Source organism: Astatotilapia calliptera, chromosome 9 (genome assembly GCF_900246225.1).
Source record: "Astatotilapia calliptera chromosome 9, fAstCal1.2, whole genome shotgun sequence".
Taxonomy (NCBI): Eukaryota; Metazoa; Chordata; class Actinopteri; order Cichliformes; family Cichlidae; genus Astatotilapia; species Astatotilapia calliptera.
In genome coordinates, this window is record NC_039310.1 from 17246878 (window position 1) to 17265176 (window position 18299).

The following is an 18299-nucleotide window of genomic DNA, read 5'->3' on the forward strand; positions in this document are numbered from 1 at the left end:
GGATGCACAAAACAGAAAGAATACATTGAAGATTAAAGGCAACCTCAGCAGTTTAGTACTGCACTTACAGTAAAGACACAGATTAGAAAGTGTGTAAAATTAGTCCAGCAGCAGCAGCAGCAGCATGGATTTATCTTTTTTTAAAAGTCAACTACACCTTTCATCATGAAAATGTCATGTTCATCCATCCACTCTTTGTTAAGCCCTTTAATTTCCCTCCATCTGCATTTGTGGAGGTCAGTGGCTGAAGCAGACTTTAATGCCAAAGTAAGAAATATTTCTTTAGATATTCTCTGTTTGGACCAGCACACCCAAAGCACTGACACATTAACAAAAGAGAAATATGAAGGAATTTTAGATTCTTGTGATTTAGAACACAGGAAGTCCAAAAAACTTGGACAAACTAAGCCGTGCATGTCACATCCACATTTGTCCTGCCTCCATCTCGGTGCTTGGATCAGCTAAGGTAATTATTCTAAAAATAGCTGTCCTCTTCTTCCTTGATATCCCTCCTCTTCCCCTCCAGTTTCTGGTCATAACCTGGAACCCACTCGCTGTCACTGGAGTGTTTTTTTCCTGGAAGGACTTTGCACTTTGCCTGCTTGTCTAATATGACCCTTCTCGAGAAGAACAATGCGCAGGAGGTTCTGCTCTCTCGCTCTAGCCGTGAAAGTGACCGGGAGGTGCGGGATCACGGGGTCGACAAGTCAAAAGTCTATATCCTGTAGTAACAGGATGCAAGGAGATGGACTGGAGTCACGTTTTTCATATCCTGCCTGACTCTTTTGCTCCTCCCCTTTTCCCTCCACTTTTTTCTTCATTTTTACCGATTCTCAGCATAGACACTGGAGTAAGAATGGCACACAGGGTGCTAGAGCTCACGGGCTGGGTGTCAATGAGTTCAGAAGAGGAAGAAGTGAGGAAGTATCTATTTTAAAGGCCTGGGACAGGAGAAGGAAGAGCTCAGTGCTGTCTCGGGGGGGTCACATCACTCTGGGAGGGGGATATCAACCAGTTCACATCAGGGGTGCACGAGAGGGGGAAACTGTTTGTGTGTGATGCTGGTGGAGGAGGGCTCTACCTGTTCCCTCGGGAGAGGGTGGGAGGCTTCCACCATGTCACAGAAACTCTAGTAAACATTTCCTTGTAGCAACTTCCAAGAAAACAACAAGGTTGTTCAGTTATACAAGGTAGACAAGAATTATAAAACAAACCCTGTGGGATTATAGGCAGCCTCATTCTTCTGGAGGTCTTTATCTGAAAGAAACTGCACAGCATCCCAGAGGACTTATCTCCCCCAAGCCCGAGGATGATCTGTCCATTGAAGTGAAAACAAAAGCTCAAATGACATCAAGTGCATGAATTTCTTGTTGTTCAGCAAACTTTTGGTTGTTGCTGCGTGATTGCCTGGCAGCATGACCACAGCATGAAGAAACTGGAGCTACCAAAAACCTGCTGGGGCTCAAGTTGAACATGCAAACTCCTCACAGCATGGATCCACCTGCTGTGAATCAACGGCGCTAACCGCAGAACCAACATGATCCCGGCACCTCTACTTTTGTTTTTAAAAACATTGCTTTGAGAAAAACGTCCAAAATGAGGCTTGACTTGGACTTTTAGGAGTTTTAAAATAAAGGTTGATTTCCAACACCTGTTCAGGAGCTTTTTATCATGTCCCATTATCAGTTGTATGAATACATTATTTGATGTCTATCTTCAGATAGATTTAACACAAAACTTTTCACATCTAATACATTAATCTGAATTCCTACTTGTTTTCTGGAGCAGGCAGATGCCTCTGACTCAAAGCAAAAAAAAAAAAAAAAAAAAGCCAAGTCACTGTTGCAAATGACAAATAGTCACAAATTACAGTTATTTTACTCGAGGTACAAGCAGGTTCTTTCCACATTTGTAATTTATCATGTGTTCACATTTCAAAGTTAATCACCATGACTTGTATCTTGTATCTTGAGCCATGACAATTGTTTGTTCAGTGTGGTTAAACTGTGTCATCGCTTCTGTGCTGTAGACTGTGGTGCAGTCAGACATGTGATGGGTGTTGTTTTCTCCTTGCCTCTTTCACAGTACCGCAGCCACAGCTTGAGTCCAGACCAGAGGAACATTATCTGGAACAGCAGGCGAGGCTTCACAATCAGATCTCCCACCTTCTTTTACATCGGCCTCTTCTTCTGCCAGACCACTGGTGACATAGTCCGACACCAGTCACGCAGATATTTTGTACACAGAATAGGTCAGCAAGCTCTTTCTGCACAACTATATACATCACGCGTAAACATGTATGTGTGCATCAATGGTTTTTGTGCAAAATCCCTGATATTCTACTTATTTTTGTCTCAGTGAATAAAATCAAAGATGTGCGTCTGAACAGCAGTGAACATACGCAGGCCTTAAAGGGACAGCGACTGGTCTTGAACTGCTCTGCCACTGCAGAGTTGAACACCAGAGTCAACTTCACATGGGACTACCCTGGAAAGGTCAGAGCTACTTTACAGTCTCTGGAGATGAAAGAAGCACATGTTTAGACGAAAAATTACCTTTGATAGGGAAGAACCAACTTCCTGCCTCACTTCGCAAAATATATATTCTATCAGCCAAGCATGCTACATCTTATACTCAAGTAAACGTCTTAGAGATTCTATTCATATTTATTTTGAAGTGTAAAATAAGTGGAAGGTATGTAGGTAACACAAAAGCACTGCCTGTGCAAATGAAATCCCCTTTAGGGTTGGTAAATGTCTTTCATTTTATACTCTATTAGTTAGGGCTGTAATTAATGGCGTTATTACTGATTTATAACAAGTGCATAACTCTTTTCCTTGCACAATCAAAAGATTACACTTCAGTGTTAATCTCATGGCTCTTCTGTCATGTTATCCTGCAGAGTATCAGTGCCGGCTCAACTTTCAAAAGGCTTGTGAAGCATCAAACAGAAATGTTGTTCTACAGTATTCTGACCATCCCGAAGCTCCAGCGTTCAGACCGAGGCCGCTACACGTGCCGCGTCAAGAGTGGTGATCAAAGCCAGCACAAACACGTCAATGTTACTGTCTATGGTGAGTTTCCTCCGCTGACCCATCCCGACATTCAGGAAATTCACCAGTCATCTGCCCGGATTACTCATTCCAGTCATGCTTGCTTAATTTTTTTAAGTTTCTGTGACCAGCGCATTCTTTATCACAGGCTCCAGAACGTCACAGCGGTTTCCAAAATTTGACATCAGCTTTTTTAATGCACATTTTTCCCCTCATTTTCAGACCGACCATTTATCAACCTGAAACCCAGAAACGGACTGGTGATGATGGTGCAAGCAGGAGAGAAATCTTATAAAATCTCTCCCAAACTGCGAGCGTTCCCGGCCCCAAAAGTCATTTGGTAAGTGATCAGAAATACTCCTGTATCCTCACAAAACTTGTGACTTGAGAGCTTCTTCTTTAGTGTTCATACCTCTCCAGTGTTTTTTTTATTTATTTATGCTTTACCTCCTTTAACCTGGAAGCTTATCTCAGCTAACTTCTTAATTTCTTGGAAAGAGGGAATGACTTCCCAATAAAATATGACTCATCAGCACTTTAAGTATTCCAACTTATTTCCTTCCCTGCAACTTTGTTTCATCCTTCACACACTACCTGAAGCTTTTCGGAAACATCCCTCCTCTCCACTTTACTCAGAGGTCTATTTTTTTTTCCTGGCAGGCTGAAGGATGGCACGGTTGCAGCAGAGCAATGCTCCAGATACCACATGAGTGGAAATTCCCTGGTTATCCGGGATGTTGCAGAAGAGGATGCTGGGAAGTACACGGTCCTCGTACGAAACCAGGAACACAGACTCTACCAGAATCTCACACTCACACTTGTGGTTAACGGTGAGAAACAACAACAACAAAAATACTTCTTCAGCTCTAAATGTCCTGTCCTCAGGACATTAAACCTCACTTTTTTATCATGTTTATCTCGGCATCATCTCGTCTTGTAGTGAGTCCAAAAATAGGGGAGAAAGCGGTGTTGCTGCAGGACCCGGGCTCCGTACCACGGGGGAGCAGACAAGCCCTGCGTTGCACATCCCACGGAGTCCCTCCTCCACACATCCAGTGGCTTTGGCATCCCTGTCCGTCTAAAGGCCTGTAAGTACCCAGAACATCACAACCTTACCAGCACTAAGCACTAAAGCACTAAACTAATTTATAAAATCCATTAAAATGTATAATTTTCTATACTTTATAAATTCTTAAATAAAGATAGGTGGTTTCCTAGTATGCACATAATTGACCAGAAGAACAATATAAGCCAAATATAAAAACCATACAGCTATACAGAGCTTCAAGTGCTTTTATTATATTAAAATCTGGCACCTCAGAAATTTACTTCACATACTGTGCATAATTAATCTGCAAAAATGTAAAAAAATAAAAGGCATATATATTTTTTTTTTTTACCTTTTTGGCTGCAAGGTTAAAAATATTAATAATATTATAACACTTCATGTGCACATAGAATAAATAATGATGTTTCTTTTATGTTACTCATTGGAGTGTGTGTGTGTGTGTGTGTGTATGTGTGATTTTTTTATTTTTTTTGTTGTAAAACGAGACATGTTTTGTCTATTTCTGCGTGTGTTCAGACAGCGTTTCCTTCTTGTAACCAGAACAGATGCCTTTGGGGGCCTTTCATGTGCAGGAATGTGTGAAAATGTGTGTGTGTCTGTGTGTGTGTTTGTGTGTGTGTATTTCATCGGCCCAGTGTTTGCATGTTTGTTTGATTGTGCAGCTCTTTCTCATATTTTTGTTCTCTTACTGTCCATGTGTCCTTTCCATATGTTTGTTTAAGTTCATACAAATCTGCATCCTATGTGTGTGTGTGTGTGTGTGTGTGTGTGTGTGTGTGTGTGTGTGTGTGTGTGCCTGGTACATTCACAAACACAGTACACGTTGTATCTCAGACTTGAAAGGACAGAGAAAAAAAACACACTTCAATAGCAGCCAGTTCCGTGCTCTCAGTCACGATTTGTTGGTTTCCAAATCAAACGCTATGATTTAATGAATTTCCTGTCCAGGAGGCAGGGTGAGAGGCCTGTTTATTATTGTGATTGCACACTGCATCCTGTGATGCTTTTTCTTATATCTGACACACACTCAATATACAAAGTTCTCATGAGAAATGGCCCAGCCCGATGAAGCGAAGGGACAGTCAGCCTTAAACACACGCCAGTATCCAAGCAGGCATTTTGGCAGAAACATTGATTGAGCTGCTCTCTGAGGTCAGACACGTATTGTGTTCCTTACAAACAAGTCAGAAAGGTTAAGTATTACCTGAGAGCACCACAGCAGCTGCCCACGCTCTTTTGCCCCCTGAGACACACTGACATCATAACTGTACTTGACCCTTAACCCTGGCACTCTCACAAGGCGCCACGCCAATCAATCTCATCCAAATGCCAAAAGTTATCTACATAATGTACATTAGGATTGTCTCAGGCCGCCTGGCAGCGCCAAAGTATGCAATCTTCAGTGTCAGAGTAAATCCAGGTCAAGTGATGTAAGCTCTTTTGTTCATGCCGTTTATTGTATGTGTGACAGCACCTTTGTCTTGTTTCACAGTAAGATGTCAGATGCAATCTGCACATGTGAGAAATTTGGCAAAGCCCAGTTTTTAATCATCACTTAGATGAATAATTCGACTTTAAGCCATTTTTATTCCATTAATATAATGTGATTTGTAGCAGTATTGTAATTACATAAAGAAAGAGGCATAAAATAAACAAAAAGGCTGTATTTCCCAACAAAGTAGAACAGCAGAAGTTATAGTATACCTAAAAAATGAGTCAAGCATGTTTGCACAGTAATTACACTGCAGATTACATTTGGCTTCTTAACTGGCTGCCTCACGGTCCTTTGTAAAGCTCTGTTCTGGTTCAGCTTCAGTTTCTGTGCTGATTGTATTTCTTTGGACTGGTACTTTTGATTGGATCCTCACTGGGCCCCTTGTTCTTTGCAGCCCGGCTGCACCACCACAAGCCTGACGCCGTGCTGGAGGAGGCCCAGGGACAGTGGACCAGGCTGGGCCAGGCTGACGGGGGGCCTCTCGCCTGGGTCCTGGGTCCACTGCTGGGTCTGGCCCTGGGAACTGCAGCGCTCTTATCTGGCCCGAGCAGGAGGTGCATTGGGCTTCCTGTGCAAAAATCAGAGCGCTTTTCCTCTCGTTGTTTGGCTTCCTCTCCGACTCGAGGCGCTTCCCAGCGGCGTGATTGTCCCTTCGTCTTCAAACGTGGCACGGCCCGCTTCCTCAAGAGCTTGATCTATTCTTGAGAGCACCCCCACACCCCTTCCCCAACTCGTCTGCCCCCTACACATACCTCTAAACCCCCTTCCATCACCAGCCCTGACCTGCACCACAACCCAGCATCCTTCACATTTACAAAAGAAAAACTCCCCATCACCTCCCACTCTGGAGCCCTCCCCCTACATCACCGCCACCTCCACACACTCATCGGTGCCTCTCGACAGCAGCCAAAACCCTCAGTGACATCATCAGTGATCCATAGTGACAATCGCAAGCTCGGTATACTGGAAAATGAGTAAAGTGACTTGGAACACTGCTGAGCAGTGACGACCAGGAGATACAAAAAACCAGGAGTTATATACACCACAACACTAAGGATATAAGGACACCTGCTTCACTGATTATTTATTTCCTTCCTTTTTCCAGTTTAAGTCTCCCCGCTACACCAGGCTGTCCTGTAGTTCGATGCTTTTTATATTTCACAGACATTTGAGCCAGAAAAAGTGCAATTCCACCCATCCACCAGCCACATTTCTGGAGCTGCTTTGCTTGTTTTTTGTGTCCTAGAGTGGTACTAAAATGGGTGCATGAACCGTGCCTGCCTGTCCCAAGCCCCGATCTGATTTTGACAACCAAAAGAGAAAACGAGAAAAAGCTGTGAGTTTCTGTTGCGATTTTTTTAACCACCAGTAGAAGATCAGTGTGCTTACCTTGGACGGGCGAAAAAGGAGAGAGGACATGCTTTGTGCTGTTCACTATGGGATTCCTTCAGTTCTCTATTAACAGACTAAGTGTCTGCAGATACCTACCATGTAGGAAGTCTGAGAAGGCCAGAGACGATCCTGTGTCGCTCCTGTGTCGTTCACTATCATCCCATATCAAAATGTCTCATTTATGTGTCATATGGTGTCAGTATAACAGCCCTGTTGTCTTTGTATCAGAAGTTAATTAAAATCTAAGTGTATGTGTAACGCGGTTAAAGGACCAGGGCGCCTGACTGCAGCCTCATAGACAATGAGCTATCAGAATAAGATTCGACTATGGAGCCTAAGGGTGTGAATAAAACACAGGAAACAAAAGTAGAGCTCAAATATATATATATTATGTTTGTTATGAGAAGTGTATAGACGGATGTACAAAAGAAATAAAAACATATGCATATATATCACAAACAAAAATAATGTTGATAATACAAAACAGCTTAGTAGGTTCCAAAAGGAGGTGGGATGAGGTGTAGTCCAGTATGTGATTTAGTTTAGTTCCATGGACCTGTGATAGGTCATTGTCAACAATTTGTGATTCAGTCCATAGGTTCACAATTCCTACCGCACCGTAGCGGTGGTCGGGTGGCTCGCCATCTCGCGCTGATCAGGGCTGATCGCGGGAGAACAAAAAAAAACCTGACCTAAACAAGGTCAAAAAACAGAAATTATCATTCACAGAAGAAAATGAAACAGCATTCTACTGCTGTGACAAAATAAATACATAAATCCATAAATAACAAAGTCAAGTAATCAATGCCATGTTTCATACAACAATCAATAAACCATCATCTCTTATAATGAATGTCATTCTAAATACTATTCTAGAAAGACATTCTCATGGGTCCCATCAAAGTATATCAGCGTTAAAGCTAATAAATATTATCCAAAGTTAATCAAATATATTTACAAAACTCATTTAATCACAGGTGTTGCGCAACAGATTCAATAATGTAAATGGAATTTAACTCAATGCAAAATCTCATAGGCCGTTTCGGCATTTCATCAGAAAAGTAACAAAAAACATCCAAAACGGACAAAACTACAAAAATCAAATCACTCGTTCAACTCTAGATACGTTAAATCAACATTCGGCCATAACGGAATAAACAAAAACAACAATATTCAATAGATGACACTAGTAATTGCACTTACTGTCGCTAGCCTAGCATTAGCTTACCGGCATTGTAGGATGTGCGATCGCGGCTCCGCATGTACATTAATTGTGACAAAACAAAACAAACAAATAACTCACCGTTGAGTCGAGTGTGAGGTAGTGTAAAGATGAATGAATCGGCCGGGTTATTGCACGCTGTCAACTGGCCTGTAGTGCAGAATTTGTCGTGATCTGACAAGTACGCCAACCACAGGGACAACAGCAGCCAGAGGAGCAGGGACATGCAGCTGATTGACCCGGAACTTATACAGGATTCATTCCCGCCACAATAAAGGGACTGGCGGAAGTGGGGTCAGAAGTTACCATGGTTACACTCTCCCCCCCTAATCTCATGGACGTCCTCGTACATGGACTAGGCTGGCAGCGAATGACTGGTTGGCTGAGGTGTGAAGGCATCGTCTCCTCTTCTTCATCGTCTTGAAGAGCGAAGGAGAAGACAGAACTTAACCCATGCAGGAAGGTCTGAACGCTCTTTAACAGAGGCTTACCAGGCTTGATGTATTGCAGCCGATCAGGAGGATTCCTGGTGCGGGTTGAATGCCTCAAAGGTGGTTCTGCCTCAGGACTGAGAGGCTCTGATTCAGTAGGTGAGTGTTGTGACAAGTTACTTCTGGATGCTTCCGAATCAGAAGACAGACTTTCTTCATCGTGAGAAGTTTCGACAAGATCAACTGGCTCAAAGCCAGCTTCCACGGTTCCGCTAGCAATAACTTGTTCCTCTTCAGCAGGTACAGGTTCCTCTGAGAGGATAGCATTCTCTTCCTCTGTAGCCAATACTACAGGGACATCGGGCTGGTTGATAAGTGGCACAGGTTGCGGAGTATTGGGTAAGTCGATGGTTGTTGTGAAGGTGACAGGTTCAGCAGAGAAGGGAACAGGTAGGTATGAAATTAGTTCCTCTTCATCATTGTTATCAGCATCATCAGCACGTACAGGAGACACGGGTAAGACAGGCATTTTCCTCTTCTGCTTAGTAAGCATTTCCTTTTCAGGTGGTAAATACCCACAGGGCAGTAGGAGGTCTCGATGTAAAGTTCTCAGGGGCTTGTCTTGGCCTTCGGGTCGAACTGTATACACAGGAAGAGTGCCGGCTTTCTTCACTACAATGTACACAGATGACTCCCATTTATCTGCAAGCTTGTGTTTGCCTCTTAGCCGCACGTTCCTCACAAGAACTCTGTCTCCAACATTCAGCTGTGATGCAGTGACATTTTTATCAAATCTGTTTTTGTTACGTTTCATCACCTTTTCTGAGTTTTCGATGGCCAGCTGGTAACTTTCTTCTAGGTGGGACTTTAGTTTGTCCACATATTGTGTGTGGGATGTTGATCCTTCTTTGGCAAGGGGTAGTCCAAAGGCCAAGTCCACCGGTAAGCGAGGTTGGCGGCCAAACATAAGCTCATATGGTGAAAAACCTGTAACATCGTTCCTTGTGCAATTGTATGCATGCACCAGGGGTTTTACAAAATCTTTCCAATGGGATTTCTGTTGAGCTGTGAGTGTTCCTAGCATATCCAGTAATGTTCGGTTAAACCGTTCAACAGGATTGCCCCTTGGATGGTATGGAGTGGTTCTTATTTTGTGGATCCCAGCCATTTCACAAAGCTCTCGGATGATTCTGGACTCAAAGTCAGGGCCTTGGTCACTGTGCAAACGTTCTGGGACACCATAATGCACAAGAAAGTTGTCCCATAAACATTTGGCAACAGTCCTGGCTTTCTGGTTTGGTGTTGGCACAGCAATGGCATATTTTGTGAAATGGTCAGTTATGACAAGTATGTCTTTGACTCCACGATCTGGTTCCACAGAGAGAAAATCCATGCACACCAGTTCCATGGGATGAGAGGTTTTGATATTGACCAGAGGTGCGGCTCGTTCAGATGGGGATTTACGTCTCACGCATCTTTCGCACTGTCTTATTTTATTGACCACATCACTTGTCATTTTAGGCCAATAAAACCGGGAACGGACCAAGTCCAGCGTTCTGTCAATTCCCATGTGACCCATTTGATCATGTAGGTGGTTAAGTACAACTGGTCGATATTCCTCAGGTAGCACTAGCTGGTATGCGAAGTCACTTCCCACTTGTCTCTTCCTGACGAGAAGGGTGTTATGGAGCTCCAGTTTATTTACTTCTCGCAGTAATAGAGGTAGATCGGGAAGTTCTTCCCTCAGGAATGGCGGTGGTGACTCGCCTCGTTCAACCTGAGCTATGACATGCCGGATGACAGGGTCAAGGCGTTGTTTGGCTGCAAGGTCAGCTGTTGAGATTTGGGGGAGTACCATGGAGGTGAACTGGATGTCGTCCGTGAAACTGTCAGGCAGACTGTCGACATTGACAGACATGGATAACACCAGAGCAAGATCAGGATCCGTGCTTGAACTGTACATCAGATGACGGTCACAAACTGCTTTGATGGTATGCTGGTCAATAGAGACATAATCTGGTTCATTGAGATGTTGCCATGCAAATCTCCAGATTCGCTCACGTTCTTTCTGTGACAGAGGATCATCAGACAGTTCACCATGAGGTCGGCGAGACAAACCATCAGCATCCGAGTTATGCTTTCCTGCTCTGTAGATTAATTTGAAGGTGAAAGTGGACAAAGCTGAAAGCCATCTGTAACCGGTAGCGTCAAGTTTTGCTGATGATAAGAGGTATGTTAATGGGTTGCTGTCTGTCACAACTGTAAACTGAGCACCATAAAGGTAGTCGTGGAATTTTTCAGTCACCGCCCACTTCGAAGCAAGAAACTCCAATTTGTGGGCGGGATACTTTGACTCACTCCGGGAAAGACCTCTGCTGGCATATGCTACAGCTCTGTTTTTTCCATCCTGCTCTTGATACAGCACCGCACCAAGACCTGTGGCACTGGCATCAGTGTGGAGTGTGTATGGTTTCTGGGGATCAGCAAATGCCAGAACTGGGGCAGAAGTGAGTTTGTCAATAATGGACTCAAAAGCTTGTTGACACATTTGCGTCCATCGTCCTCCAAATGGCTCTTTGGGGTTGAGGTAATTCTCTGGCTTTACAGTTCGTCTCAGTTTCCTCTGAGAAGGTGGATAACCAGCAGTGAGTTCATGTAACGGCTTGACAATGGCCGAATATCCCTGGACAAAACGTCTGTAGTACCCAGCAAAACCAAGGAAAGATCTTAATTCCTTCAAGTTTTTTGGCACTGGCCAAGAAGTGAGTGTGGAAATCTTGTCCAGATCAGTTTCAACACCAGCCTGGGACACTACATGGCCCAGATACTTCACCGATGTCTGGAAGAACATGCATTTCTCAAGTGAGAGCTTCAAGCCAAAATCTTTGAGTCTGGTGAGAACTTTCATCAGGCGAGCTTCATGTTCCTCAAGAGTTGGTGCAAAGACAATGAGATCGTCAATGAAAACCAAGACTTCTTTTAGATTTAATTCTCCCATGCATTTTTCCATCAGCCGTTGGAAAGTGCTTGGTGCGTTGGTAATCCCTTGTGGCATCCGATTAAATTCCCAAAATCCTACTGGGCAGACAAAGGCAGTCTTTGCCTTATCCTTCTCCTCCATTTCGATTTGGTAGTAACCCGACTTGAGGTCTAGCACCGTGAACCACTTTGATCCTGCAAGTGCGGAGAAGGTGTCTTCCAGTTTAGGCAGAGCATAAGCATCTTTGATTGTTTGCAAATTGAGTTTGCGGTAGTCAATACAAAGACGTATACTGCCGTTCTTTTTGCGTGCAACCACAATTGGAGAGGCAAATGGTGAGTCAGATTCTCTGATGACGCCAGAGTCAAGAAGTTCTTGCAGGTGCTTCCTGACAGCATCAAGATCTTGAGGGTGAATTGGTCGTGGTCTTTGCTTGAAAGGAGTTGGATCGGACAATTTGATTTGGTGTTTAACTTTGTTGGTCCTGCCGAAATCCAGACCGTGTTTGGCAAATACTTCAGGAATAGTGTTGAGTTTTTGAACAATGCGTTCTTTCCAGTCTGGAGTTAAGGGGGAATCTCCAAAGTTGTATGGTGGTTGAGATGGAGGTAACGACTCTATAGACTGGTCTGAATACTGGGTGGGTTGCTCTTTGGAAATGACCTCTTGGAAGGCGCTGATTTCTGCAATAATAGCTCGAGCTGGAATGTGGATTTCATGGTCGGACTCATTACTCACTACAACAGGCAGAGAATATGGCCGACGTTTAGGTAAGTCCACAAGGCAGGTTTTTACTAGGAGTCCACCAGGCAGAGAACTGGAGGTGGGTTGTTCCAGAATAACTGCTTTCTCACCTTGGAATAGCCTTGTGACCAGGCATCCCTCAAGGACAGTGGTTTGGCCGGCAGTAATCGTATGCGGTTGGTCTGACTTTAAGATTACAGGAGCATACTGGTCATTTGAATTCTGGATGTGGCGACACTGGAGGATTTTATAAACTGCAATGTAACCAGAACCAGATGGCAGGAATGACTGCTCAGAGAGGGTATCACAGTGTTTGCTGTACGCAACGTCAAGAGTGTTGGTACCAACAAGTATCATTGGGGGTGATTGCTGGACGTCAGGCACGACAAGCGCAAGTGTATCAACATTAATGGATGAGCCAAGAAAATTAGCTGGGAACGTCATGTTAATCTCAATGTATCCCAGGTAAGGTACGGCTTGTCCATTTGCTCCTTCTACTTCCAACAGATCATCCAGTGGTTTGATTGGATGGTCTGAAAGGTAAGTATTATAGAAGGAAAAAGGAATCGTAGTAACCTGAGAGCCAGAATCAAGAAGACAGTTGAAATGGTTGCCTTTGATTTGAATTTGGCCTGTGCTTTTCGTCCCCACAAGCCCTTTAGGCAACAATGGAGATTTGTTGTGGTTTCTGGGACTGTTCGTGCACGCAGCTCCTGTGTGTCCCACCACAGAAACTCCTTCTAGTTTAAAGATGAAGTATTTCTAGTGTCCCATTCTTGCTGTTTTTTTCTTAATTGGCTCTTTTTCTGTTCAACAAGACTGGAGTTTGCTCTGTTGTTGCAGGTGGAAGAAACATGGCCATCTTCTCCACAGTTAAAACAGTACCATGGCTTGGGTCTGGTATTTGACTGAGGTGAAGAATGACTGGATTTGGTTTGTCGTGGCTTAAACTTTGACTCGGTTGGACGTTTTTGGGACAAAAGTTGGGACATTTGCTGTTGGAGGGTTTGGAGTTGTTTTTTCATTTCTTTTAGCTCTTCATTGGCTGTAGAGTGCCCACAAGAACAAGTACTTTGGGATTGGATGTTAGCTTTTTGTTTTGATGAACCGATGTATTTCTTCATAAGTGACTCCTTAGCAATTTGTCTGTCTTCTTCTGTCCGTAACGACAACAACAAGTCAGAGAAAGGTGGTGGGTTGTCCTTTTGCTGTTCTAATTGTAGTTTGGTTAGTATAGTGTTATCCCAACACCCACGACAAAACTGCTTCAGCAGATGCTTATTCATGTCAGCAGCTGCAAGTCCTCCTTGCTTTACAACAGTGCTGAGGGTTAGCTGCAATCTTTGGAGGTAAGCGGATGGTCGTTCACCTGGATTTTGAAGAATGTTTAAGTATTGAGCATACAATTCTTCACCATCTTGAACTGTTCCAAAAGCGGAGTCAAGTACACTTAGTATGACTGAAGGCAATGTGTTGGGACTTAGACCTTTAACCAAATCAGCAGCAGGTGACAACAGGCTCTCTATAATACGCCTGGCGACGTATAGAGCTGACAAACTGGGGTCGGCAAGCAGTAGATCAATTTGGGAGCGCCATGATTCAAAATCTGCTTCACTACTTGGCTTAGGAATCCTTCCTGAAAAAGCACGGAGACGTAGTGAAGTTGTGGTGCTTATGTCTGGGTTTCGGACCACATGCTCAACAACAACCCTTTGTATTTGTGGTGGGTTGAGATCAGGGGCTGTGAGTGATACTCTTGGAGTTGGTCCAGTCTGGCTTTGACGAGGTCGTGCCCCCTGCTGGTCAGTGGAAACCTGTCTGGCAGGAGGTGAAGACAATTGCTGCTGCTCCAGTTCCCTTTCTTCTTCCTCTACACCAATGTCCTCATCTACTCCATTTTCCTCATCATATTCAACTTTTCCATCTTCACCTGCTCCTGCTTCATGCAAATGTTGACCAATCTGCCTCATTACTGTCTTCAAGACATCTTCAAACCGGTGCCCGCTGCGATCAGCAATATGCTTGAGCTCTTTGAGGTAATTGGGAGGGGGACTGCTGCTGTCCTCCGTGGCGGCGTACTCACAGGCCAAAGCTGTGATGCGGAAAACAAGGTCGGCAACACTTTTAGAACAGTGGGTGTATGGCAGAAACGGCTCTAGAGTTGTAAAAGCAGTGGTATCTACAAACTCAGCGATCAGGTTTTTGAAGAAAGTACTTGCGGGATCATTTACGTAAAAATGACGGCTAAGGTTTCCATAAGTACGCAAGTAGTCAAGAATTTCATTATCAGATTTTGTGTTAGACACACCGGAGATCATCACAGACTGTGATATATTTATGCCAGAAAGTGCAACTGAATCCATTTTTGATTTTATGTTCAGCAAAAGCGAAGTAAATAAGTAAAGAAAATTGTACGTAAGACCCCAAAATATTCACACACAAAGGCTCCTGGCGGGCTCGCCACTTGTAACGCGGTTAAAGGACCAGGGCGCCTGACTGCAGCCTCATAGACAATGAGCTATCAGAATAAGATTCGACTATGGAGCCTAAGGGTGTGAATAAAACACAGGAAACAAAAGTAGAGCTCAAATATATATATATTATGTTTGTTATGAGAAGTGTATAGACGGATGTACAAAAGAAATAAAAACATATGCATATATATCACAAACAAAAATAATGTTGATAATACAAAACAGCTTAGTAGGTTCCAAAAGGAGGTGGGATGAGGTGTAGTCCAGTATGTGATTTAGTTTAGTTCCATGGACCTGTGATAGGTCATTGTCAACAATTTGTGATTCAGTCCATAGGTTCACAATTCCTACCGCACCGTAGCGGTGGTCGGGTGGCTCGCCATCTCGCGCTGATCAGGGCTGATCGCGGGAGAACAAAAAAAACCTGACCTAAACAAGGTCAAAAAACAGAAATTATCATTCACAGAAGAAAATGAAACAGCATTCTACTGCTGTGACAAAATAAATACATAAATCCATAAATAACAAAGTCAAGTAATCAATGCCATGTTTCATACAACAATCAATAAACCATCATCTCTTATAATGAATGTCATTCTAAATACTATTCTAGAAAGACATTCTCATGGGTCCCATCAAAGTATATCAGCGTTAAAGCTAATAAATATTATCCAAAGTTAATCAAATATATTTACAAAACTCATTTAATCACAGGTGTTGCGCAACAGATTCAATAATGTAAATGGAATTTAACTCAATGCAAAATCTCATAGGCCGTTTCGGCATTTCATCAGAAAAGTAACAAAAAACATCCAAAACGGACAAAACTACAAAAATCAAATCACTCGTTCAACTCTAGATACGTTAAATCAACATTCGGCCATAACGGAATAAACAAAAACAACAATATTCAATAGATGACACTAGTAATTGCACTTACTGTCGCTAGCCTAGCATTAGCTTACCGGCATTGTAGGATGTGCGATCGCGGCTCCGCATGTACATTAATTGTGACAAAACAAAACAAACAAATAACTCACCGTTGAGTCGAGTGTGAGGTAGTGTAAAGATGAATGAATCGGCCGGGTTATTGCACGCTGTCAACTGGCCTGTAGTGCAGAATTTGTCGTGATCTGACAAGTACGCCAACCACAGGGACAACAGCAGCCAGAGGAGCAGGGACATGCAGCTGATTGACCCGGAACTTATACAGGATTCATTCCCGCCACAATAAAGGGACTGGCGGAAGTGGGGTCAGAAGTTACCATGGTTACATATGCGTGATACTACAAGCCATTTTATGAGAATGAGTAGCATAAGTGTTTGAATAAAGTCCATTTGTGCATGTGAGCGTAAAGAGGGTGACAGCGTGTGTGCTTGCGCACAATTGTGTGTGTGTGTGTGTGTGTATCCTATTCTACGGGTGTCTGCTAATGTGATTAATTGCTTGTATACAGATGTTCTATGAGTAATATATGAATCTAATATTTAATAATTTTATACAACTAACTTACATATGACAATATTTGACTCTGTATGACTCTCTTAAGCTGTGTTATATCAGTTGTTTGTGTTTTTTTGCATTAAACCTTGCTTATATTTGTGTATTCGTTTACATGCGCCACGGTTATTTTGGGGGGTTGGGGGCTCATACAGGAACACACAGTTGCAGCAGTAAAAGTGTATTTTAAGCAACATAACAGGAAAGGAAGAAAAGGCAGCAGATGACCCCTCTGATACACAACTCGAAGCAGTCCGTTCATATACCCAAGCAGCCGCTGATCACCCTGTTTGCAAGCACACACTGTGTGAATGTGGTGTGTCTGCGTGCATATATAGAAATTTATACGTGTTCATTTTCTGTGTCTAACCATGTTCATGTTCACGCATCCATCTAACTAATTCTATGTGTGTGTGTGTTTGTGTATGTGTGTGTGTGTGTGTGTGAGGGCGACTTTGAGTCAGAAAGTGTTTCCTGAGAGGCGTGGGAGTATTAGCTGGGTGGTATGGTACTGTAGGTGTGGGTGTCTGTGTGCATTCGCATAGCATGTGTGTGTCAGGCCCTTGGTGTCATGCACAGGGTGGGTCGCTTGTGTAACTCGCACACTATCTCGATGCCAAGAGGAAGAGCAATCAGTGAGCAGAGAGGAACCGAAGACAGGGAGGAGCTCAGGGCAGACAGAAAAAGATGACGACAAGGATACAGACAGAGACAGAGAGGTGAGAGGAGGGGGGCAGTGGCACATCCATAAACAGGCAGAGCATCAGTGAACAAAGTGGAAGTGATCGTTTACAAGCTGGAGGAGAGTTAATGTCTTAAAAAAAAGGAGGGGGCATCCTTTTATAAGGTAGCTGTTTTATAAAAATAAAAAAGAAATCACCCCTGCACACAAAGTCCAGGTTTGTTTATTTCTGCTGCAAAACTGGCCATTTAGACATGGGAGTCTACAGGGATTCACTCACCTGTGGAGCCAGCCTCCAGTGGGTATGTGAGGAAACTTCAGTTTTCAGCCCAGTGGCTTGGTCTGCAGGTGCGCACCAGATTTTTCACATTAAAAATGTAATTCTGTAATAACAGCTAGTTTTAAAAAGCTTTTATAGTTGAATTTAGAAACTAAACGCACCCTTATTATATTTTTCTACGTATTTAAGTAACGCTTCTTCACTATTTAGGCTGTTTGTGTGCAGCCAGATGATCACCTGCAGTGTACTGAAAGTGAGGCACAAACAGGAGAGCTTGAATCTGTGGAGGTGAAGTCTGTACTTGTTGTGCTGAGGTATGTGAGCTACAAATACCTCAGCTTAAGACATTAACATTTGTAAGTTACTGCAAATTTATTCATTGCTCAGGATTTTAATTAACATTTAAACTGGCTTCACATTAGTGGTTGACATGAATAATTAACAGTTCAGTAAGTGTTAGCTTAATCACTTGAAGTCAGTTTTTTTTGAACAGGAACATACACATACACGTAAACAGAGAACATAGTAAAGATCATAAGTGAAAAACATTAGTCAGAAAATTTGAATAAAAACACAAATAAATTTTTACCAATGATAAAAAACTGTGACTGTAACAGAAAAAAATTATAGTGAGCTCAACCAAACCGAGAGACACCTCAGATTTGACTAAAATACCTAAAAATCTAAAAACAGTGAGGTATTTAGAGGTGATTTAACATTGTCAGCTGAACAGCTTCTTCTGTGGGAAGGTACGCTGTTTCAGAGCCCGAGGGCAATAACCTCAAAGGTCGCCTTTAGCTTTTACGTGAGGGCAGTGAGGGAAGTCATTGGAATGATGACCTCAGTGACCTGGAGGCAAAATACTGAGTTAAAAGATCAGTATCGTGGAGCTAATCCATTGTTTAAAATCTATTCAAAACTTCACAGGCAGTCAGTGCGGCCGAGTTAAAACAGGAGTGATCTGCTGCAATTTGAG

At 43.1% G+C, this 18299-nt stretch overlaps 1 protein-coding gene across 2 annotated transcripts in view; it reads left to right on the forward strand.

Annotated features, from left to right (window-relative positions):
- The window catches only part of flt1 (fms related receptor tyrosine kinase 1), a 49736-nt gene that overhangs the window by 6610 nt on the left and 24827 nt on the right, over window positions 1–18299 (forward strand). The window contains exons 5-11 of one of the 2 annotated variants that reach the window (XM_026179533.1): window positions 2086–2251; window positions 2359–2495; window positions 2903–3074; window positions 3276–3393; window positions 3714–3883; window positions 3994–4141; window positions 6012–7729. In XM_026179533.1, the coding sequence (XP_026035318.1) occupies window positions 2086–2251; window positions 2359–2495; window positions 2903–3074; window positions 3276–3393; window positions 3714–3883; window positions 3994–4141; window positions 6012–6036 (936 nt within the window). In that variant the 3' untranslated portion in view covers window positions 6037–7729. Of the gene's footprint in view, window positions 1–2085; window positions 2252–2358; window positions 2496–2902; window positions 3075–3275; window positions 3394–3713; window positions 3884–3993; window positions 4142–6011; window positions 7730–18299 lie in introns of those variants that run through there. The other variant, XM_026179532.1, reaches the window with a different exon arrangement.